The 24,093-nt window shown below is 37.5% G+C and overlaps 3 protein-coding genes and 2 long non-coding RNA genes across 6 annotated transcripts; 2 read left to right on the forward strand and 3 right to left on the reverse strand.

Moving 5' to 3' along the window:
- The first annotated feature begins 1,148 nt into the window (after positions 1–1,148).
- LOC147763356 (uncharacterized) lies at positions 1,149–2,700 on the forward strand. Of its 2 annotated transcripts, XR_015333041.1 has the most exons (3): positions 1,149–1,316; positions 1,816–1,916; positions 2,164–2,700. It is a non-coding gene; the product is annotated as an uncharacterized LOC147763356 (long non-coding RNA). The 2 variants fall into 2 exon arrangements; XR_015333040.1 differs by lacking the exon at positions 1,149–1,316 and having other exon boundaries at positions 1,611–1,916.
- Positions 2,044–3,676, reverse strand: LOC147763357 (uncharacterized). Its single transcript, XR_015333039.1, has 3 exons — positions 3,351–3,676; positions 2,930–3,015; positions 2,044–2,702 (listed from the first exon to the last, which is right to left on the reverse strand). It is a non-coding gene; the product is annotated as an uncharacterized LOC147763357 (long non-coding RNA).
- A 3,603-nt stretch (positions 3,677–7,279) lies between these two features.
- Positions 7,280–9,948, reverse strand: LOC106171748 (NPC intracellular cholesterol transporter 2-like). The gene is made up of 3 exons (XM_087005685.1): positions 9,706–9,948; positions 8,451–8,558; positions 7,280–7,989 (listed from the first exon to the last, which is right to left on the reverse strand). Exons 1-3 carry the CDS (start codon positions 9,788–9,790, stop codon positions 7,787–7,789), a joined length of 396 nt encoding a protein of 131 aa, XP_086861811.1. The 5' UTR covers positions 9,791–9,948; the 3' UTR covers positions 7,280–7,786.
- A 2,586-nt stretch (positions 9,949–12,534) lies between these two features.
- Positions 12,535–15,601, forward strand: LOC147763358 (growth hormone secretagogue receptor type 1-like). The gene has a single exon (XM_087005781.1). The coding sequence runs from the start codon at positions 13,449–13,451 to the stop codon at positions 14,697–14,699; it is 1,251 nt and encodes a 416-aa protein (XP_086861907.1). The 5' UTR covers positions 12,535–13,448; the 3' UTR covers positions 14,700–15,601.
- A 1,472-nt stretch (positions 15,602–17,073) lies between these two features.
- Positions 17,074–22,620, reverse strand: LOC106171771 (G2/mitotic-specific cyclin-B). The gene is made up of 10 exons (XM_013552238.2): positions 22,442–22,620; positions 21,622–21,745; positions 21,214–21,382; positions 21,010–21,087; positions 20,248–20,384; positions 19,874–19,978; positions 19,382–19,537; positions 18,866–19,033; positions 18,358–18,606; positions 17,074–17,618 (listed from the first exon to the last, which is right to left on the reverse strand). Exons 2-10 carry the CDS (start codon positions 21,721–21,723, stop codon positions 17,484–17,486), a joined length of 1,299 nt encoding a protein of 432 aa, XP_013407692.2. The 5' UTR covers positions 21,724–21,745; positions 22,442–22,620; the 3' UTR covers positions 17,074–17,483.
- Between the last annotated feature and the right edge of the window lie 1,473 nt (positions 22,621–24,093).

Below are 24,093 nucleotides of genomic sequence, written 5' to 3' on the forward strand. Positions count from 1 at the left end.
CATTCAAACAGCAATTTCCTTTCAATTTTGTGATGGGCGCATTTTAGGAAAAAATGTATTTCATCTTCTACGTCATTACAATGGAGGCATTTTCGGTCTGAAAGTTGTGTTTTTGGGTTTGTATGCCGCCCTTTTTCAATTTCTAGGTCATGGTCACTAATTCGCATTTTTGCCAAAAGTATTTTGTGGGTGCGTGAAATATTCATTTTTAAGTATGGTTCGGGTTCATATTGATGTTTAATTTTCCTGTATGTCCTCAGCTTATTATTTTCCTCTCTGTGTAACTCTTCCCAAAAATCTGATTTTATTTTGAGGGTTATGTCACTTTCTAGATTTTGGTTATTGTGAATTTTATTGACAGTTAGGGTTGAATTTGAGTGATTTAATCCCCAAAATGTAGCCAAGTTTGACATTACCCAAAACCAGTTTTTTTCCCTTTTTGCTTGTTCTCTATTGTATGCTTGCTTGACAATTCTTTGCTCTGGAAGGTTATTCAGCCTTTGACTGTATCTTGATACTAATTTGACAATGTCCAAGTATAATGGGAGTCGCCCAAGTTCTGCACGGCAGGCATTATTGCTAGCTGACCTTCTCACACCAAGTGCCCATTTACACATCTTTAAATGTATTTGTTCAAAGGGCATTTTGTTTATTTTATTTAATGACATTTTTTTCTCTGTGAAGATTTCTTGGGCCCATATTTCACATCCATATAAGAGAATGGGTTTAATCATCTTGTCGAAAAGATTCATGATAAGTATGGGTGATGAAATTTCTTGCGATGCTAGTATTCCCTTTAGAGTAAACATGGCTTTCAGGGCTTTTTGCTTGAGATTTTCAATTGAATGTTTTAATGATCCTGTGTTAGTAAAGACTATCCCGAGGTATGAGTATTGTTTGACTATTTCTATTGGTCTGCTATTTATAAAGAAGGTGTGTGGTTCAATTCTACCAGACTTGTTGAACACTATTACGGTAATTCTCCAACCTATACGAACGCCGCAATAATTACGAACGAAACGTTTTTTCTCTGAATCTGAATTTTTTGTCTCCGTTCTGTACGAACGATCGCTAAACTCACCTTGGGCACAATTTAAATTTTCCGAACGCAAGAAAGTGTGCCCAATGGGGCTATACGCGGAGCCGTTTGCCCTAAAGAGGGCGCTGGGGTAATAGTGGTTATTGAAGATAGCCTCGTTTTCGCGTCCGTGTAGAAATGGCTTTAGAGTATGGGAAGCAAAGGGTGGCGAAGTTAAAACTTCAACTAGTTGAAAGAGGGCCTCCACTAGAGGAAAGAAACAGGATTTGGTAGAAAGGTTAGTGTGTTTACTTATAAATGTGTCAATTGTATCAATAATATTGAAGGTTTCGCGCTCGAATCTTCCCGTAAAATATGGGTTTCTGTGTGAGCTCTCTGTCAAAAGCCAGGCGTAAGCGGCGGCTAGTTCCGCACTACTTATATGCCTAATTTATTACTATATTTGAAGATAATGATATTGTCATTGCGTATTTCCATATTCCGAGAATATAATGAAGGTATTTATGTTTAAAATATGTTTATTGTAGGCACTCCTAGTCGATAAAGGACGGTAATCAAATTTCGTGTACCAGGTCCGACATTTAACACATGACTCGTGTCAACACAAATTTTTAAAGGAGAAACAAGGGTTGATGCGTGTTTTATGTCAATGACAGTTGACATAACTAAGTGTAGATGAGGTAGACAATCAAAACAGTGTTTGCCAAGAATGTTAGCATCGTTTTGTTAGCATCATTGTTTTTTTCACTCCCTCATAATTGCATTGATGTTGGTAGGTCACAGAGAAGGAAGTGTCAGAACTTGAAAACAGAACTATAGGCCAAAGTAAAAGTCGAGTGTGGCATGAAGAAAGATCATGGAGAATAACAGCATCGAGGTAGGTGTGCAAACGAAAATAAGTTTGCTTGTTTTTTACTTGTTCAAATGTCTTGTATCAATATCGAGCTACTATATATACCTGTAGTTGCATTATAATACAGAAATACAAGTTGTGAGATGATATATCATGGTTTGTAGGTCAACATTTAATGCTATGAATGTACAATTTCATTTTGCATTTGGAATACAAATTGAAAAGAACAGTAAAAAAACCTATCTCACTAATTAAATTTTATCATTTTTAGGTTTGGTGATATTTTGAACGCAACCGAGAGACAAGACAAGGACAAATTATGCCAGTCACTGTTGTTTACCCATGAAATCAATACTCCATATTTCTTAAAATTTACAGACATATAGTCGTCAACAATGTCACGTTCTGGCCAAATGTTCATTTCACTGAGCTGGAAAAACAAAGTTGATCCATGTGCTTATTATTTCTGACACCATTGTTACCGATAGCTTGAAACGGAGAGCTAAATAATCGTCAAAGGCTTGTCTCAGTTTCATAATGATAAAAAAACATTGGCCCTGGTGACAAACATTTGAAATTCAAGTGGTGAGCTGCTGGCCCAAGGCCATTGAAAAACAACATGAAATGTTCAATATGACTAAATCCAGTTTGATACTGGACAGCCTTTGCATTTTTCTGGTACAGCATGATGCTTTCTCTTGTGTCTGATGGTGTAGTGATATCACACTGGGAAGCTGTACTTTCTTTTTGGCTCTCACCAGCGCAGTCTTCATGTTTGTCTGCCACTGCTTCATCTGCTTGAGACTCATCCTATATAGGATACAACAAAAATTAAATACATAAGTTAATAAATTACACAAAGAAAAATACTTCATTGTTAATTAACACACAAAATCTGTGTAGATGACGCAGATCTGACTGCCTCTTGTCCCATTTAGTCCGTCTCTAGTATTTCTAGTATTAAGACAGATAATTATACAAATAAAAAGAAACATTTTTTTTTATAAATCTGTTATTATATCATGCGTTATCTTTACCTCCACTTCATCGGATCTGATACTTTGCGAATTATTAAATGGAAATATGGATGGTATCGTTCCTGGCTTCAGTCTTTTTCTCTCATCTGCAAAAGGAGTGCACATAATGATTATTAATACAATAAAAATCAAGTTGTCCTAATTTGAAAACGTGGCCTTTAAAAAAACTCATGCATTATCACATATAAAAGAAAAAATAATTGTAGTGGCTGGTCGGGGTTGACCCGGGCTCGGTAGCTTAGTCGGTAGAGTGTTTTCTCCCCCAAATCGCTACATAATGTTAGGTGAAGAATGTCTTAAAAATTAACATTCTAAGCACGTTAAACGACATAATTACTTAAACATCGATAACAAAGACCTAATGAATAAGTTGACAAACTCATTATTAATACTAAAAGCGACAACAGCAAGTACAACTTACGTAGAAGTGTAATCTATCTCACGAAAGTGGAGGAAACAGACTTTGTCATGTGCCTTTGGTTTCCATAGTGTTTTTGATGTAGAATCAACCCTCCTGATGGCAACTCTCCACTGGTAACTCAGCTTTGTGTCTTTCGGAAAAGAATGACCTGCTGTTGACGATGTACATTCCGGAACACAACAGTATCCTGGCATTATTTAGAGCGATATTTACAGCGTCAGATTAAAAATGAAACTGCAAACACACGAGAAAGTACGCGCATGCGCAAAACTACCCCAACTAAAACACGCGCGCCACCCAGTGGTGAAAAAAACTGATAGCCCCATTGAAACTCGCCCCATGATTCGTCAAAGCGAGTTTTCAGACCACCGTTCCAAACAAAGGAACTGCCACTTGACAGGAGAGATTGTTATCATGTATTTGTGCTGTTTTTGAATGAGACGATAGAAGGACTCAACCTGCCTGCCGGCAGCTGCAGGCCAGTTTTAAAACCCTATTGTTATTTAGAAATTATTGAAAGCATCAGTACACATAAATTACTTACTGTTTATTATCATTTCTTAACTTCTGCCGGCCGACTGATCATCAACATCCACCATCGGTGTTTCACCGATAACTGGTTTCCAGTAAAATCTATAAACGTGAAACCCACGCAGAACAGAAGAGTATGAGAAATCCATAGTCAATGATCGAGTTTTTCTTTGTTTTTGGTAGTCATTAGGAAATTAAATTTTTTAAGAGGAGTTCTGTCTTGTATTGTATTTATTTTTCTAATTTGAGTTGTGATAAAGTTCATGCTTTTTTGTTTGTTTGTTTTTCCTTGTTAAAGACCTTGTCTCATGAACAACTATTAGGTAAACCTTACTGATATTGGTGATTGTGAAAAATAAAGGTGCCGTATGACTTTATACAAATTTACCTGCAGTTTTCTGTATTTTTTTCTAATTAAGTTTACATTGATTGCGTGCAAATTAATATGCTGTAAAAAACTTGCATAAATAGACGTGAATTGAGCTGATGTTATTTTTCATATCAAGTATAATCTCTATTAACGTCAGTGATATCTACTGTGAGGAGTTTCAAGTATTTTGTTTTGGCGGAAGAAATTTATGTAGGCCTAATGGGGGGGTGTGACATTATTAATATTGCAGATTTTCTATATGTGAAATCATATTAAAAGTAAATACGCATTAAATAAAATATGCAACTGGATACGCAAATATTCTTGTCTGTTTTTGACAGAAGTTGGGAAAAACGATGTTGTCCTGTCTTGGTAAAACATAACAGGGAAAAACGATGTTGTCTTGTCTTGGGAGAAATGTACCTCTTTAGTATGAAGGAATTGTTTCTTAACTTGAATTCCCGACTTTTGTTTAGTTTGTTTTCATTCATTGCAATATCGCAAGAATAATTTGTTTGTGCTAAAAGCTGATCACAGTGATTTAATCTGAAAGTAATGCTTACACTTAGCAATGTAGGTAAGTGGAGATAATTTCCGGTACAGCCGTATTCCATTCGTATTTCAATGGATACGAACGTGTGGCAATTTTTAGCAGACTGAATTTCAAGCCTTACGAACAAAATGATTATCTTCCAAAAATAATTAATTTTAATCGTTCGTATAGATTGGAGAATTACCGTATTTTTGATTTGTTTTCATTAACTTTTAGTTTCCACTGCTTACAGTAATTTTCAAGGTTGTTAAGAAGAGTTTGAAGTCCTTCTTTCGACTGTGATAGCAAGACTAGGTCATCTGCATATAAAATGTGTTTTAACCCTTCAACTTCCTTTGCACTATTGTTTGTGTAGAGTTCACTTTTTAAGTCATCAATGAAGATGTTGAATAGGACTGGGCTAAGGTTATCTCCTTGTCTTATACCTATTTTAGATATGAATGTTTGGGTGTAGCCACAATTAACTGACACGCCTAGTCTTGTGTTGCTGTACATATACTTTATCAACTCATAAATTTTGCCTCTGACACCTACTTTCAGTAATTTCAGCATAAGACCCTTATGCCAGACTGTGTCAAAAGCTTTTTGCAGGTCGACAAAACAGGCAAATACACGTTTGTTCTGATTCAGATGTTTGTTTATAATTGACTTTAAGGTGAATATATGGTCAGTCGTGCGGTAACCAGGTCTAAACCCTGCTTGTTCCTCGCTTAATTTCTCATTGGACTCTAAAAATAGCATGAGTCTGTTAGTTAATATGCAGTTAAAAAGCTTTCCAACACAGCTGGTGATGCAAAGACCTCTGTAATTTGATGGGTCGGTTCGTTCTCCAGATTTATATAGCGGCAGTATTATACCCAGATTCCATACATCAGGAGTTTCAGATGTGTTCATTGCTAAATTGAATATTTTTGTTATTAGTCCCACTAAATATATTGAACCACTTTTCAACATTTCATTTCTGATAGAGTCCTCACCAGTCGCTTTTCCATTTTTCAATTTTTTTATAGCTGTTTTTACCTCTCTAATGCTTATGGGGTTATTAAGGACAGGGTCTCCTTCTTTTTTCTCATATTCACTTATTTCCTTATCTATTCGGTGATCATCAGTAGGGGGGGTTTCCACAAAGTTGTCGGAAGTGTAGTTGCCAAGTCTCAGGGCTAATTATGTTGTTATTTTCTTCTCTATCCTTTAGTTTTTTAAGTGTCTGCCAGAACTCTTTAGGATTGTTTTTTTCAGATACTAGTAGTCTGTCTAGGATGGCATTTTTGTACTCATTCTTTCTTTGCTTTACTAGTTGTTTATATTTCTTTGTAGCTAGGTGGTAGGTTTGCGAGATGTAGTTATTGTGTGGATTTTTTTGTAGTAGTTTACCAAGGTGTTTTATATTTCTTCTGACTTCAGAACACATGCTGTCAAACCATGGTTGTTTTTTTATTCTTTTTGTTTGTTTATTTGATCTCATGCTTATGTTATTGACTTTTTTACGCAAAGACAAGTTTGCAGCATTTTCAATTATATTTGTTAATTCATCACAGGCACTTTTTAATCCTTCTTTAGAACCTCTGAACATTTTCTGTATTTCCACATAAGCAGTTGTATTGGTATTTATGTCTTTAAACATTATGTTATATTATTTTATGCACTGTCACCATTTTTCAAATATTGTGATTTTCATTTTGTAAATTTAAATTCTCATGGTCCTGAAACTGTAATCTTATTGTAGGGGCAGATTGAGACCGTCTTCTGGGCTTTCTGGAAGACGGTCAGATTTTAATGTTTACATTGACAGGTATCTTTTTTTTTCTGTTGGAAGACCATCAAAAATGGAGGATGGATCAACAAAGATAATTTGGAAAACTGTCAGAAAAAATATCTCCAGTTAGCTCCTGTTATTGACCATGTTATCTGTTGTTCATGATTAAAATTCAGTGTTGATTGACAGCATTATTTATTATTGCATCAAAATTGACAAAATGACCTATTTTTTGCATCTTTATTTTGTTTTTTGTCTGTACATTTCACAGCTTTGCTGCCTTGTTTAATGAATTATTTAATTGCTTTAAATATATATATATTTACTTGAATTAAACATCTTGTTATGATTAAGATAAAAAACATTTCATAAATACACCTCACTTTAAAGTTTTATAGTAATGCTTATTATAGACACTAGTAAAATACCAGATATGAATTGCAATCAATATTTTATTTTTTTAACTCTGGCTGAATAAATAATATGCAATGATACTCAAAACAAGAGACATATGTATTCACAAAATGTAAACTAGCTGCAATGAATATATTTTAATCATTATTAAGTTGCCAGTCTGTATAATGACAAGTAATACAGTTGTGCTGGGACTTCAGTGCAGAAGACTTGCACATCATTTGGTGCAGTCATTTCCAATTTTATAACTGCACGGACCTGGAAATTATTCATACGCATATCAGTATATGTGGTGCTTATGCATACTTAATAAATTATCATCTTATCACGTGCACACACACAAACACACCTTTCAAACTACATTTTTCCAGTATTTGATGGTGCATTTGTAGCATTAAGTATTATTTAACAATTACTTTTATTATGACAGGGCATTTTAATAGCGACATTGCTTTGATTCTGAAAATTATTATGATATTTCTTTATATTAGATATGATGAACTCCATATGATATATTTGTCACCATAACCGGTCTCTAACAAAAACATAAAGCATTCATCGTACATGTTTTTTTTTAGCAATATAACAATTTAAAATGATATTTTTTTTGCAGGATTTTTGGGGTTGAATCATTTGAATTAATTTTGGGAATAAGCTTTAACTCTTAAACTCATTCTTTAATTTACCTCAAATGACCAATTATTTATCATTGAAGAGAGAAGTAAACAGCTCTTACTTGGTGGGTCATTTCTTACAAACATCAGTTGTGCCAGAGAAATTTTTTGAATGCTCAAATTTATTTTAATCTCAAACTAAGATATTTGTAATAGATTTCTTACTTGAGGGGTACCTTCTTGTATGTTGATGGTCATAGCTACTGTGTAAGTCTGACCTGCGACCAATGGACACTTTTGACCACTCAAGGCACGGCAGCCATTAGCATCCTGCAGGGGCACAGGGATCCACACCACTAAGTCTGCCTTGGCCTTCAGGTACACCTTTTCAATGTTTCTCTCTCAAATGAGAAAAAAACATCATTCATTTAACAAAAATATGTTTTCAGCAACATTTGTAAGAGGTTACCCACACAAATTAAATGAAATTACTTTAGAAGGTGTTTATTTAATAATCACTGGAAGAAAGCAGGTTTCCTCAACGACATGTGGGAAAGGATTAAAAATGCTCTTTGGCTGGAAGCGGCCCTCTCTGAATTGAAATTTAATCTAGGTTCTATTCTGTTTAACAAAATCGGGGAAAGGTCTACTTTTTCAGTATTAAAAGAAATATTATCCTGAAATATTATTTGCTACAGGTCTAAGAACATACACATTTTTTGTTTCCTGACAACTCCTAGTAGGAAATTATAAGGAGTGAACAGATTGTTTAACTTCTTACATTTACAATGACACCAGTATAAGATAGAAGTACAAGATTTTCAATGACCATAATTTCATCAATAAATAAATGAATAAATACCTGTGGTAAATTTAACATAATAAGTGTAAGAATTCCCTCCTTGCAGTGTACATAGCTCATCATTGCATGGTTCCAAGTTGACAGATTTGACCATTGCAGCTTCGGAGCCTATTGGAACATCAATAGCAGTGTTTGACAAAATTCAGCTCATACCAGCAGATTATGATAATTTGATTTTTATCGAAATCAGTATGATTATGTCTAAATTGCTTTTTTTTTTTGTACTAGTACTTGATGCGGTAGTTATTAAAAATATTTGCTCTATTTTTATAATATACATAAAAAAATAAATTTTAATACTCAAGTTTCACCTAAACAGATATTAAGCAGCCTCGGTCACAACCGGATACACGAATTGTAGGATCGTATGGCCCCTGCGAATTTTGGAGGCCGTGGAGTTCCTAGAGGTAGAGGAAAGTTTGCAATGTAAAGGTGCAAGTCTGCCTTGCAAGTCGCAGGGTCCACGTGAGAAGCAGGGACGCTAATTGCAAGGTGCGATGTACTCGTTTCTTGTGTTTGTCTTGCTACCTGCGTTCGTGGCACGCACTTTATGAGAAGAATACTACGCAATGCGAAAGTAATTTCCTTTTGCTTCACACTTGCCTCACACGCTTGTATTGACGTACTGACCGCGTACGTCATTTTTCCTCCTGTTCCCCTCTTCTTTCTTTTTCCTCCTTCCTTCTTTTCTGTTCTCTTAGCTTCTTTCCCTTGCCTTTTGGAGGCAATTAGAAGCTGAACTAAGCAAATTTCGAATTTTTTTTAATGTTGTACACGAGGCACAAGCGACGTTATTTGTCGAGACACGAGCGTGCATCGTGAGCACACCTTTTATACTCCTGGCGAAGGGGCGACGCACTTCCGCCGTGTTTTCGACTTTGTTCGTTAGCTGTGAGGGCGTGCGTCGTACTCAACACGCAAATTAAGGACACTTACTCCATTGTTTACGACGTGCGTCTTGGAATACGCACGACTCACTTGCATACTTCTCGCGAACTCCTTGCGAGTGGAGCAAGTTACGTTTGCCGCCTCACTGTTCGCAGATTATTCGTAGAATCTTTTTGACATGCCCAACATCCTCTGTACGTGCTTACGGGCTGTCTGCGAACTCCAAATTTCGCAAGAAGAACTTAAGCGGCATGTGAGATTCTGCGCAAATCTGGACGCAAACAGGTCGGAAGAGCCCGTACGACCGGTTGTGACCAAGGCTTTACTATCCCTTATTTTTATCAGACCTCAAGAGTTGCAAACTCACCGCAATCCTTGCTTGGCAAGTCACGTGCATATAAATTAGTAAAAACACAAACAGCTGTCATTATCACCAACAAATGTTTTCTCATTTTGAGCTTCCAAGTGGTAGATGAGCGCTGCACAGGCTGTTGATTGTCTCCAACCGAAATAACTTATGTGATAGATACGACATGAGTCGCCGAGCCACAGGCGAGACATTACACGAGTAATTTTCACGTACAGCTCGGCGACGAGTGTTGTATCTGGCTTAAACCACGGCCTCTCATCGGCTACTTTACTGCTCATGCGATATTTTACTCATAGGCTACATGTTAAGGGCTCTTGTGGTCACCATTCCCAAAGACTATCGCACTATCTTTGGATCTCCAAGGGGATTCTTGCTTAATTGCAATTTACTTAAGCGGCTTAGATGTCTGTGACGCCTACTGAAGCTGATAGGGGTAATTAACTATTTAGCAGCTTTAGCAGGCGTCCCAGACATCTAAGCCACTTAAGCTAAAAACAATTAAGCGAGGAACCCCGTGGATATGGACCGATCCTGTTAGATCGATCTAGAGATGGGAACCCAGTCTTAGTCCTGTGTTGGACGATGGAGGACAAGGCTGAACACGCCCTTACAGCCCTCTCGACCAAACTCCGCCCCAGCCGCTTCGTGCAACAGCAGCAGCAGCAGCAGCACCACCACCACCACCAGTAGTAGTTTAGATAATGAGAAGTTCCCAAAAAACACTATTTCTTCTCCCCAGTCATGTAATGATGATAAGGATACCTTGACACTTCATGTGGCTTCACAGATTAAGAAAATTGTCATTGCCAAATAAGGCAGGAAAATACCTTTGGAAGTGTAGATTTTTAAACTTCTGTATTGTCAGTAACTTATCGTTCAAATTCGACAACGCGATTTTTTTAGGTAAATTCCGTTTCATGATATTAAAAGTTTGAGAAACGACTTGTCCTCACTGTTGTCTATTCCGTGGTGGGCGCTAGGACCCGATATACAGTAACTGGGCCCTTATTAGCTAGTGCCCTAGACATCAATTGTTTCCGTTTTTGTCATGAGTCCATATAACACAGGCAATTTTCCACAGGAGCGAACTTATTTTCCCTTCTCCTCCCCTACCTCATCAAAAAACTTAATGAAATCCAAATAAAAAGAGGTCCACTCTCGTATATTTTGATATAAAAATCAAATGTTTCTGTGGGAGTCAGTGTTTGACTTTCATGATACATATGAAAAAGTCTTTTATGGAAATCTTACGATGTGTAGCGCGTGCCCAAAATACCCAAAGTGACGGGCACTTCGCCTGTAACATTAGTTTATGGCATATATTTAGAAGCACGGTATACTGACGAGAAAATACAATAAAAAAGAACTGTTCTGGCATGCCCTGCAACCCTGCCCCCCCCCCCTTTGCCTTGCTACGAGGCCTGCTCATACACCCCATTTCCATAGATTAGATCGACCTACTTTAGATCGACCTAACTCCCTGGGGGTTCACGCTAAATAGCTGTCAGCTGGGCGGACACGAAAGTTAATTACCCCCTTACAGCTTGTAGTAGGCGGGACGGACATTTAAGTCGGATTATCTTAAAGTAATCTAGTGAGACTCCCCGCGGGGATAGATCGATCTAAAATCTATGGGAATAGAGCCAAAGTCTCCATAACCTGCATTGTGGTAGTTGCGACGGTTACGCTGCTCAAAACCTGGTGGGAGATTTTATCAGTTTTTAATTCAATTATCTAACTGCTTTTAACATTTTAAACTTGAATTTGACATCTTAAAATGACAAAACTAAACATTTTTATAAATGTTTCTAGATTTTACAATTAAATGACCAACATATATATTCGGGAAATCGTGTTAAGCTTTGTCAGTTCAAAGCATTTATTTCAAAGAAAAAGGTTATAAAACTATATATATAATATTTTTTCTATTTTATAGCAAGAAATCCCTCTACAACCATTTTAAGGTTTAAAGATTTTTGTCATTTTACCTCCCTCTTCCCCCCCAGAAGAATTCGTTGATTCGGAACGTCAGAATTGTACGTCACAACACAGGATCAAAGTAACCCTTCCAATACAATGAACTTTATCGCGAGCAAAAAGCCTTTGCTGTGTAGGAAGGAATGCCTTACAAGAGAGAAGCCACCTAAGAGGAGTTTTGAGCAACCTGATTTAAGTATCCTTTATCTGGCGGAGAAATGAAGAAACGAGATCACGGATAAATCCAGAAACTGGAGCTCGAAATTGCTGCATTGCTGAAACTGACCATCAGCACAGCGGGAGAATAATTTCCTCTTTGCCATTGTCAAAAATACAGACAATTAAAAGACTAAACGTTTCAAATCGCACACACTTTTCATATTAATACGGAAGCGTGTAAGGGCCACAACACCAAACCATGTGACAATATATATCTCAAACTTGTATGTCAATTTATTAATGAGTTCCTCAATAAAACAAAAGAATGCAATGAACGTGACAACAACAGCGAAGTTACTTTCTTTAACGACAAGACCGTTTACTTCATAATCAATGCAATATCATTCATTAGTTGTCGGCTAATTATAAATAATACGCACTGGTAACGATAAAACGCAAAGGGAATCAACGTGAAAACCTTCTAAAAGACACTTTTCAAATAATAAATCCCTAGCAAGGCTGGCTTATCGATCGCGCCGTGTTCGCACCAAGCTTGATGTAGCGCATAGGCTTTTTCACATGATAAGAGAGAATTGAATTTTAAGTGTTCCATTCCTGACGCTATGTTTTGCACATAGTTGTCACATTAGCAGTAGACCAACTCAGTGGATAGAATTGTGTGATAAGCAGAAGATGGACAACTGCTGGGTTGGTGAAAACCGACTACTGATTAAACTGATGTTATGGAGTATTGAACGGTTTATAGACTATTAGAGTAGTTTCATTTTTTGTCCGTATTGTGAACAAATTTTTCTTCTGCCTGTGTGGCATTTTCCCGTCTGTAATGAAATATTCCAGAAAACTTCACAGGATTCCGTTCATGTGTATGTCAGTTCGCAGAGGTAACTAGGATAAGGAGGTTACAGCCGTGCCCTGATATACAGAGAAGTTTGTGATTTCCCTTTTTTTAATTATCTTTTCCCACTTTATTTGAGACACCCACACAAGAAAACACAGGATAAAAATGTTCCAAAACTCTTTCAATTCCATTGTCCCCATTTGACCGATTTCTGGTGTATCGCACCTTGCATTTTATTGCAAAATGAAAATATAAACGAGGGTTAACTAAACAAATATGATATAATGTTTAAGAATTATAGTCTCCGACACAAAAAATCACTTGCTTGACCTAGTTCTATTACGAGGCGCAAACGTTTCCATCCTTAGTTGCATTGCTCACCCATCTGGCTCTGCCTTGTGGTCGGAATCATAGAAAATAGAGAATGATTAGGTACTTTGTACTCTGGGTTATCAGTCTGAACATTCTAAGTTTATGTCACTAGTAACTGGTGGGGAGCATACATTTTCTAAGATTGCCATTGTACGTCTTCTTTCCTGGCGCCACTGTTTCTTAACCGTTGCGCGCATATTCAACTGCATTCAAAGGAACTCGGTTGGCAGATTTTTTTAAACGATTGTAAATATTGCTTTTGAATTTCTATAAACAAAACACAGCGATCGATGTTTTTTCTTGGTTCACAATGAACCGTCCCCACCTTTGCAACTAGACGCACTTTAAAAGATTGCCTGATGAAAGTAGCTGTATGAACAGCATTGATCATTGCAAAGCTAACTTACGAGCAACGTCAATCGTTATACGTGCAATGGCTTTGGACGAATTTTTCACCTATGAACCATCCGGTAGGCTAAATGATTCGTTAAAAGGAAAAATCACTTCATACCTGTGGTTGACATTCCCGCCCATCCTTTTAGTTATCGGAACCGCCGGCAACACTCTTTCATTTCTTGTCATGATTCGCGGCAATATGAGAAGAACTTCTATCGGGATGTATTTGGCAGTTCTTGCAGCCGTGGATTTAGCGGCAATTTGGATTGGTTTGATCAGGCACATATTCCGCGTCTACACTGGAACGGATATTCGAGAGTTGAGTGCCGATGGTCTCAGTTGTCAGATACATATATTTTTATTATATTTCTCTCTGGATTTTTCTGCGTGGCTCTTGGTTGCAGTTACCGCAGAAAGGTACATCACCATAACAATGCCTCTGAAAGCAAGGATATGGTGCACTGCTCCAAGGGCACGATGGATAATATTAACCATAGCGTTTTTGGTCACTATCGAAGAAATGCCCGTCTTTTGGTTAAGAGGACTGCAATACGAACACAACGATAATTCTTCGGCTGATTTCATATTGACAGACAAAAAGCAGAACACGATTTGTGGATTTCCATCTCCGGGTTACGAACAGTTTTGGTACTTTGTTAGACCTTGGTACATTGTAGCCATATATGTGGCCGGGCCATTTGCCACTATGGCCATACTGAACATTCTGATAATAAGAGAGCTCGTCACTTTGCGGACGTCTCTGAAGAGATCGTCTTTTTCCACAAAACTGCAAGAGGTTAGTCACAGGAAGGTCCGTGGAACCGCAAGATCGCTGACCATAATGCTATTATCCGTTACCATGGTGTTTTTACTTTTGGTGACTCCAACATTTATAGATACTATTTTTATGCCATATTGGCTCCAAACCCCGAAGACCGACGACCAAAGAGAAGCATATAGATTATTCCACGTAACCGGCCTTATGCTAATGTACACAAACCATGCGGTTAATTTTGTTCTTTATTACGTCAGTGGGCAGAAATTTCGGACTGAATGTCGCAAAATGTTTTCCTGCACCAACTCTTGCATTGGAGCTGGGTCAACCAATATGGCGCTCCTGGTGGACACCAGGGTGGAAAGTATGGGTGAGGAGTATCGTTTGACGAGGATCTCTCCCCGTAGGAGATGTAATACTGCGCCGCCATCATTAAGTCAAAGTAACAACTAGACAATCTCCCGGCCTCCGTTATGGACTGAAATCGGTGAAATCACCAGATGCTTATATATATGACGACAAATTTTATTTAGTTAAATGTGTTTGTACCCTGCTAATGAAAGAACAACTACCTAAGCCCAAGCCGACCATAAAATTAAACCATATGGTGACTCAACGCGATTCTTCATGCTCAGGTACTTGAGTATTTTTCTTGTTGGGTGAAATGAATATGTATAAGCACTCTTCAGCAGACTGATTTAGTTTTCCCAATCTCTGAATACCCTGGCTCCAGAGTTAATGCTTCATTGATTATGAATTTTGACGACTCAGTCTCAATGACAACTGTCTACTTGAAGCGTGTGAAATCTCATGAAAACCGATATTACAAGTTGGGGTCTTCTAGTATCTAAGTTAAGTAAATTCTATGAAAAAAAGGCATAGAAAGTTATTAAGTACAAGTATAATTTTCTTAAGCGTTTAATAGTGCGAAATTGTTTTCGAAAATGTTAGTACAGTCACAAGGTCTTGGTTGATTGGTTAATTATAAAATCCAAAAGTAAATTTCCATGGCGTGATAAGAGCTGCAAACTGAATTTTTTTAACTTTCTGAATTTGTCATAACAGAAATATCATTTCAGATATTCAGTTTAAAAGACGTAATCAAAAGCCTTTAGAGATTATCTGATGAGGAATTATTAAAATTTTAATTGGCAAAGTAGAATGGACAGTTTTGTAGATGATGAAAGGAAAATATGTTAACGTATGATCTGTACAGAGAGATAGAGTACAGGCCCGTAGCCAGCAATTTCAAAAGGAGGGTGCTTTATCTGAAAAAGTGGACCTTTTACCATGAAACCTTCATGTACCCAGATAAAATTTTACCCAGAGGGGACCTTTTCTCAGCGAAAGGGGGTTCTTTCGAAACCCCCCGACCCCCACCCCCTACGGGTCTGGAGTATAAATTCCCTTGTATTTGTATGAAAAAAGAGAAACGATGAATAAACGTTTGAAACCCCCAATTCGGCGTCGTCGGAGGAGGGTAGCACGCGGCTTAGCATTGACCCCCCCCCCTCCCGCACAGTGTGCTTCGCAGAATTAACTGTTGATAGTGATTTTCAACTGGCTATAATTGAGCCACTGATTTTAAGGCTTAGATATCTGGCAACAAAGGCTATTTCTGTTGGAAGATGTCATGAAGAATTTATTGCATTACAAACGTAATTAAACACGCACTAGACGTATCAGTCAATATATCTCTGAATTATTTAATAAATATATAATAGTAAGTAGGAGACTCCCCAGGTCTGAGATTGTCAGCATTGATTTGAAATTAAGCAACTGACACAGGTAACCTTGCGCTGTCGAAAATTTTTATCAAGAAAACCATCCTTTGGAATTATTATATCGATTGAACTCTGGGTATTCGGCATTCATAAATTTTATATTCTGTAACTGTGGATAATTCATATGTTCTTTGTAAAAATCCAACGGATTTTGCAGCTGCCACGGCTTTCAAGATTAAAAATTTAAGTTATAAAAACAAAAATCAATTGAGTCGAAAGTTCATACGGCTCTATTCTACTAAATTTTCGTTCTTTGCGTAATGACCAAGGCAGCAAAATAATAACCTGTATGACACTTAATAAAATTCAGTAACCTAAATATTAAGGACATTTTAGAAAAGTAAATGGCACGAAATGCAAGAACCATGTAAAATCATTAACAGATGTCAATTTCTACTTTTTCGTGTCTTCAAGACCGCGTATCTAAAGGCCAGATCAATTTCATTGTCGACACACGTCACTCGATGACTGTCCTCAGGTTGCAAAAGGGAAACCATACAAGTGATAGTTACCATGCAAACCGATAGCAAAGCCGTATGACCGACGCACGCAATGATTGCTTTGCCAGTTTCATATTTGTCATTTTATGTGGGAATTAAATGAACTAACTTAAAATAAACTGAAAAAACTAGCAACTCGGTATGACGCTCTTCCTGAGGCAAGAGAAGCAAGAAACGAGGTTTTTTTAAAGTCCTAACAGAACGAAGAGTTTGGCCTTTTATGATATGCCAGTATAATTCCAAAGGGAGGTCGAATACTATTTTGTAACTCCTGCTTAGTCACGCCATTGTTCTGGTTTGCCTGCACGTTCAGTAGAGATGGTTGTATCTAGTATGTAAATAGAGGTGGGCTTGGGACGGGGTGCAATGGCAATAGTGATTTCGTCTCCGCAGGTGTTGTAATCATAGGGTAACCAATTCGTATCCAAACACGTCCATTTTTTTTCAACGCCTTAAGAATTTTATCACTCACCGATAGTTGTGTGGGTTGTGCCTTTACGACTCGTGTTAACATTTAGCGATGAATGAATGACATAAAAGACCTTTGCCTATAACATAAAATTTTATTTGATAGAAATGTAAATGTAAATGTAAAAATAACTTTTATAAGGCACGTAACATGACAAGGAGAAAAGTATAAAAACTCCTATGCCAATACATAAATACACTTTTTATAATTCAAAATAATACAAACTGAAAATACAAACGCACAATACAACACAATACAAAAATAAACGTGAAAACATTTTAAAACGTGGAACATAAAGATGTCCTATATAAATACATTGGCGCAATAAAGGACAGTATTGCAGAGCGAAATATACGCACTTTCCAAATATAAACAGTTGCTGGTGTCTTTTGGGAAAAGTACTGATACATCCAACTGTTCTTAGTTCATCTAAATTGTAAAGGGATCACATATCACAGTCTCAGGTTTCAGACCAATTTTTTTCTTAAACAGACGTCTCGGTGCACAGCGTTGGTTCTCCCTCGACGGCCAAAGAAATGACCACTCGGTGATTTGCTAGGTGAGTCATCTGACCGACAGCTCCATGGCGACTTCGGCTGCTAAACTTCGTCATTGCACCCTGGTAATAAGAGAAAAGCCAATGTGTATAATCCACAAAATCAGTCCCTTAATCCCGTTAACACTAAAGAGAGCGAATCAAACAAATATTTTTTCTAAAGATCTGAATTAGTCGGAGCTACTCTACCCAAGTTATCCGTTGTTCAAATGAGTTATATTTTATACTAAAATGTTCAACTCGTATCGGTTATCAATAACCTGAAATCAAATAAATGCATCAATTTTTACTTCAACCGTTCAATGTATTATCGGTAATCAAATAATACTTAAAGGGATAATAACTCTTCGTATGAAATCTGTATTTCACAATAAAAACATTGTGAATGACTCATAAAAATATAATATATTCTGTTTTCCCACAAAAACGGCTGTTATAGCTATTATTCTGATATCTGAGCTTGTCTTTAGACCACGTGACCTCCATTGATGGCTATACTCTGTTAAAATCTCTTAAGAGATTTTAACAAAAAACCAAACTTTTTAGAAAAAAACCAGGGACTAACTTTGAATGTAAAAATGGATTCATTAACCATTGGTAAGTATGGGAAAATTGTTGTTTACTCCAGGAAAATTCATTTTTTGGCCAAAACGAAGAGTTATTATCACTTTAAGCACAAAAAATGATTAAAATGTTAGACTGCAATCCACAAATAGAATTTACTTTGATATCAGTAAAACAATCCACAAATAGAATTTACTTTGATATCAGTAAAACTTTAAATGACTCCCAAGCTACATACCTGGAGCATCTTTCTTCCCTTCACAGCACGTGTGAGGGCCACGGCCATTCTTTGCATGCATGGTTTCAATTCTGAGGGGGCGTATGTACTGTAATAGCGCAGATTTGGAGCCCACTTGCTTTCGCTGTCTTCCATAAGAATTGATGAAGCAAGATGGACGGCTGCGGCTGCCTTCATAGATGATGAGAACTGCACACACGTTGCGTCGGATAACATCAGGTCCATGAAGTAAAAGCTCAGGTTACGGACCTGAACAGGTATAAGAAATTTATGTTCATGTAAAGACGCATTATGAGCCCATTTAATAAAAGGAACAAGAAGTTTTGTTATCGTCAAAACTTAAGGAAAAGGAGATAATTCGCGTTTACATTATGCATTCTCTTTGAGAAAAAAAGTACATATATGTAAATGAAAAAATATAGATATGGAATGAAAATTAACTATTGTAAAACCCGCGTTATTTTACATAAAGCTTGTTCACTTTTTCCAGTTAGTCTCATGCACTCACCGTTGAATCTTGGTCAGAACCGCGCACTGCCTTGAGGTATCGCTCAACAAACACCATTGGGTTCGGCATGTGAAGGCTAAACCGAAGCACTTTCAAAACTAAAATCTCCATTTTAAGTACTTGGTCTTTCGTGTATGATCCGTCAGTCAAATGAGTGAGGGTGTCAATCTGTAAAATAAAAAAAAAAAACGTTTGTGTACATGTAAACGATATCAAGGAAAAATTCTAAATCATTTGCAATATGGGCTTCTGTAAGAACTGTGATGAAGCCATTAAATATGTAATATTTAGCGAGTCTATTTAGTATATCACCAAAATGCATACCAATCCTTGATACAACCAACCCCAAGCGATCCAAATCCTCAATAGAGATTATATCTTGGTATTTATTTAAAAATAATAAAACAGTAAAAAAATACCATCCCATCATGTTTTTAAAAGTAAACTTCAAGACAGATTTATTAAAAAACCACTGGTAAAGGCTTTATGAAATTACAGGTCTGTGTGAATATATACCTCGGGTGGAAATCTCTCTTCGAACTTGGCGGCAATGAAGAGGCAGGTGATCCCCAGCAGCTGATAGCGGTCAAGGCCAATACTCCTGCGGCTTGTGAATATGTCCAGCATCGCAATGGCCATGTGAATAGTCTGGGACTGGATCTCAAGGTGGACCTAATAAGTAGTTGCAATAGAAAAATATATCAGTTGCTAATATACATGTTACTTCTTATCATATTAGCACCTGCACTAAAATGTGTCCCAAACCGATAGTTGCAATAATAAAATATATCAGTTGCTTATGCACATGTTACTTCTTGTTCGTGATGTCATCATATTAGCACCTGCACTTAAGTGGGTCTCAAAACGACTTTTTGCAAATGTTTGGTGTACGTCAGTATGGATATTTCAATTTATAGTGACTGTTTCCGTTTGTGGAGTCATAAAAATCCTTTTCATCCTTTTTTATACAATTCATCGTAATTTCATCTGCTAACATATTCAACTAACCTCCACTTGCAGCAGCCAATCCACTAAAATCTCCCGCATTTTTGGGGTGACCTCCGCACAGTTGTCAAGAAAATCTGGTCCCAGTTTATACTTGTGTTCCAGGTCCTGAAATGAAATCCCTCTCCGTGTACCATCTTCAAAATTGATCACTTTCTTACTCAATTAAAGCGGCATTATAGAGGACAACGGCAAGGTAAAATACACTAAATTGTAGAAGATATTAATGTTTAGACCAAGTAACTACTGTCAATATAAAACATTTGATCGGCTGGTGACGTTACCGGGTGATATTTTGGGGCTTTAAATCGATGTTGATGTAATTTCACACACGCACACACGCACACACACACACACACACTAAATGGAATTCCTACCTGCAGATAGTTTACGACGTCCTGTGAGTATTCTTTACACAGAAACAAGTCCGTCTCGTCTTCGTCAATGTCAATGACGCCATTTGGCCGAGAAATTGGAAAAGCTTGCTTCAAGCAACTGAGATCAAAAGTATCATCTGAAATTGTAATTTTAATAATAAGGGTATGCAATTGGATCTTGTTCTACAACAATCTGGTTCACCTGCAACTTGAAACTGCCAGCTCCAAGGAAATGTTTTAGAAAACTGATGTAGGGGACGAGCAGTAACAGACTTATGTGATATGTACCCTTTGCTACAATATTTAACGAAAGGCATTCAATTTTGTAACAAGCTAAAGATACCCCTGCCGAGAGGGGGGGGATGCAACATGCATGTGACGCTATAGATCAATTTAAGGTAAAGTTATTCTAAACTCGGTGAAATATAGAACCAAACAGGTTCATGTTGCGAGCACCAGTCAAAACAGCAACAAGATAGGTTCATCGCTCGCATCTTTTAGAGATGAACCTCTACCCTCAGAGACAAAATTTGAAAAGATGTCGAGTAGCCATCTTGTCCCTCGCTTCTTTAACCATGAAAAAATTGCGGCAAACTTTAAAAGCACTTAAAATAAAACGTTAACTTCTTATCCAAAAAATTGCCCAATTTACCTTCTGTCTCAGACTTTTTGGGAACTGGCACAAAAAACAATTGCGGCAAAACTTTTTAGAAGTATTTTAAATAAAATGTTAACTTTATTTTTAAAAATTGCCCAAATTACCTGTCTCCAACCTTTTGGGGACTGGGACAAAAAACTCCCTGGATTTGGTTTTCTCTGTCAGTCGTGGTTTACCTGACGCTAAACAAAAGTTTAATACAAATGAAGATATGTTTTCATGTTGGCAACTACACATTTCAATATACTTAGTAAAAAAATTATTTAACAGCACTGAATTCACAAATAGAACCATAAAAAATAATTTACCTTTTTTAGTCACCTCGGTTCTGGCCTTAACTGGAATGCGAGATGAATGTTCCTCATTTTCATTGTTGGCACATTTTATTGGGTCGGAAAAATTCCCCTTTTTTGACTTTTTTACTTGGCCGCCCACGGTTCTATCAAATGTGTTGCTGACATCATCGAAGGGACGTTGCTGCAAAATTAATGTGCAAAATCAATGATAGGCAACTTAAATCCTACAGCGAGGTTTCTTTCTTGGCATTATCAAAACCAATATAAGGTACATTAAAGTTATCAGCATAACTTAACGATAAAAGTCGCAGATCTAGTCACTTGGATTTAAAATCTTATAACCAAGCTACAAAGCTTTGCGCATGTGCCTAAATTACACGACTCGCCATTACAAATATTTCAAACGTATATATACTCTACCTTGCCTCTCATGCGTTTTCCCATAAAATTCTTGACATTTCGTTTCATTTTTGACACGTTGTTTATATTGCTGGTCTGAACAATTGCTGCTGTTGACGCCATTGTTGAGAATCCCTTTACAAATCTGAAAAGTTAGAAAATTGTTTCTATAATTTTGACTATATGTGTCGAGATCAATATGACCTGTTGAATCTTGTGTCGCAAATATAGAGTCCTGAATTTTTTTAATGTGCACTTTAGATATGGACGTCAGAGGTGTTCAGAATTTAAATTCCGAAATTAGGTCAAAAGACACTGTCAAAACTCAATCAAAAACCAAGTGACACAAACCGTCCTCTGCTACGGCGAATGTCGTGAACAAAAGAACCAAGGTGTGGTGTAACGCGCAAACATGCGTGGCATGCACGTTTCCGAGAAATACCACGCCTGGATCTTCTGAGCACAATTAGATCCACTGTGGTATAAAATACAACACGAGTCATCGAGGTGTATGTATATATGCGGTCTATGTGATGTTCACGAGTGCGAAGATATGTTGACGAGTGTCGTTTTTCAACTTCTGTCCTAGTGGTTGTCGAGAAAAAGAGACCCAAACGTGGTGGATCTAGCAGTCATGCGTTACGTGCGCACGTGCGAATTTTTTCTTCGCTAATGGCAGAGTGTGACGTCCTTTTATAAGTCTAAAGTCGTACATAAACATATCTTATATATATGTCTTTTTAGATTAGAGCGGCATTGACTAATTGTTAGATGCAGTCAGCTCCAAAGATAAATTATCTCTAAAGACAAAGACACCGAGATATGCTAGCGACAATCTTACCTGTAGTTCCACTGCCTTCTTTTCAATTTTCTTCTATCGCTCTTCAAAGCTCCCCAAAGATCGGCTGCCTCTTATACTAGTACGACTGACCACAGGGGTGAACAGTTTTGACCGGTATTTGCGTGCTTGGCCAATCAAGACAGTAGACGTAAGCAACCGAGCACATGTCACAGAAAAGGGTCAAGGTAAAGGTACATGTAGGCACACCCACAAAATTATTGGCTAAGTTACTGGCCCCATCAGGTTAGAGCAGTCAGTTTCGCATGCGCACCTATCTCAGATACAAGTACCGTTTGAGTTTTGTTTCACGTTCTTTCTGACGTAATTCAACTGATGTGAAGTCACCATGCTGATCCTCCAGTAACTTCTACCAGGGCCACAGATTTTACATTACAAATTCATGCACAGACATGTCTCTGGCTAACTATGTGCAATTTTCTGTACAGTGCAGCAATGTACTGCACTGCATTCTGTACTGTACTGTACTGTGCTGAACTACCTACTGTACTGTTCTGTACTGCAATGTACTGTACTGTACTGTGCAGTACTGTACTGAACTACCTACTGTACTGAACTGTACTGTACTGTTCTGTACTGCAATGTACTGTACTGAACTGTACTGTACTGTACTGTCAGTGTGCTGTACTGAGTATGTGCTGTGCTGTGCTGTGGTGTATTGTATCGTTCTGTACTGTACTCGCATGATTTAACCAAAGACATGAACTGTGAACATGTAATGAAATATTAATCTGTGGCACGCTCTAGCCCTACGGGATTGCAGTTATACTACAAGTGAAGTCCGCGACTCACTGTTTCCCCGATTTACAGTAATCAAATATCAAACTTATGGACACCGAATATCTGGATATAACAAGTTATTGACGACAGGCTAGACATATGCGTAGGTGTCGGGGGAGGGGGGTTGCCCCAATGTTTCAGCGTTGTAAAATGTTGTGAACGTGCTGTAACGCTTCAACAGATCGATGAATTGCTGAAAAATTCCCATCAAAGTAAAAACCGATGACATTTGCTGAACTGAACACTGAAGTTGAAGGCTGAAGATAACTTCTTGCTTAATCGGTTTGTGCGCGCTAACATAATAAATCAAGCGCTAAAGTAGTATGGGGTCAGACAGTGACGCACCCTTGGCAACATGTAATACCCCTCTTTGGGATAATTGAGCATGTGCAAAATGCACATGTGCACAAATATGAGCTTTAGATATTGTTGTTGCCATAAATTTTCCTTTGACTATGCCGAATTTCTCTTTTTATTATCCACGTCGGTCATAGGCGCAGGGAGGGCGGGGGCTATCATTGTAGAAAAAATTATTTTCAGACAGCTTCTCGATAACAATAAACACAGCTAGCAAGGTTGTTACTCAGGGCCATACACATTGAAAATGAGTTCGTTTCTGTCACAGTATTTTTAAATCGGCCATAAATTCTATGAATCTAGAAAGATCTAGAAACAGAGTAAGACATAATATGAAAGTATTCGACAAGGGAAAATCGTGTATCTCCATCCAAAATCGGAGAACATTTGCACTGTTCAACTGCATATCCTACGTGGTCCTATGTCGCAATTCTAATATAAAACAGTAGCCGAGGGTAATTTTACCTAAAGCCCACACCCAACTTTGAATCCACCGT

Source organism: Lingula anatina, chromosome 2, assembly GCF_051362555.1.
Source record: "Lingula anatina isolate TDL-2025a chromosome 2, LinAna3.0, whole genome shotgun sequence".
NCBI lineage: Eukaryota > Metazoa > Brachiopoda > Lingulata > Lingulida > Lingulidae > Lingula > Lingula anatina.

Excerpts from the sequence above, each read along its gene's own strand:
- LOC147763358 (XM_087005781.1), top strand. The coding sequence starts at position 13,449 with ATGAACAGCATTGATCATTGCAAAGCTAACTTACGAGCAACGTCAATC.
- LOC106171771 (XM_013552238.2), bottom strand. The coding sequence starts at position 21,723 with ATGGCGTCAACAGCAGCAATTGTTCAGACCAGCAATATAAACAACGTG. Across the intron at positions 20,385-21,009 it reads CCCCAAAAGGTTGGAGACAG|ATGATACTTTTGATCTCAGT; the intron begins GTAATTTGGGCA and ends TTACAATTTCAG. Across the intron at positions 19,979-20,247 it reads ACGTCGTAAACTATCTGCAG|GACCTGGAACACAAGTATAA; the intron begins GTAGGAATTCCA and ends ATTTCATTTCAG.
- LOC106171748 (XM_087005685.1), bottom strand. The coding sequence starts at position 9,790 with ATGAGAAAACATTTGTTGGTGATAATGACAGCTGTTTGTGTTTTTACT. Across the intron at positions 8,559-9,705 it reads CTTGCCAAGCAAGGATTGCG|GCTCCGAAGCTGCAATGGTC; the intron begins GTGAGTTTGCAA and ends ATGTTCCAATAG. Across the intron at positions 7,990-8,450 it reads TTATGTTAAATTTACCACAG|AGAGAAACATTGAAAAGGTG; the intron begins GTATTTATTCAT and ends TTCTCATTTGAG.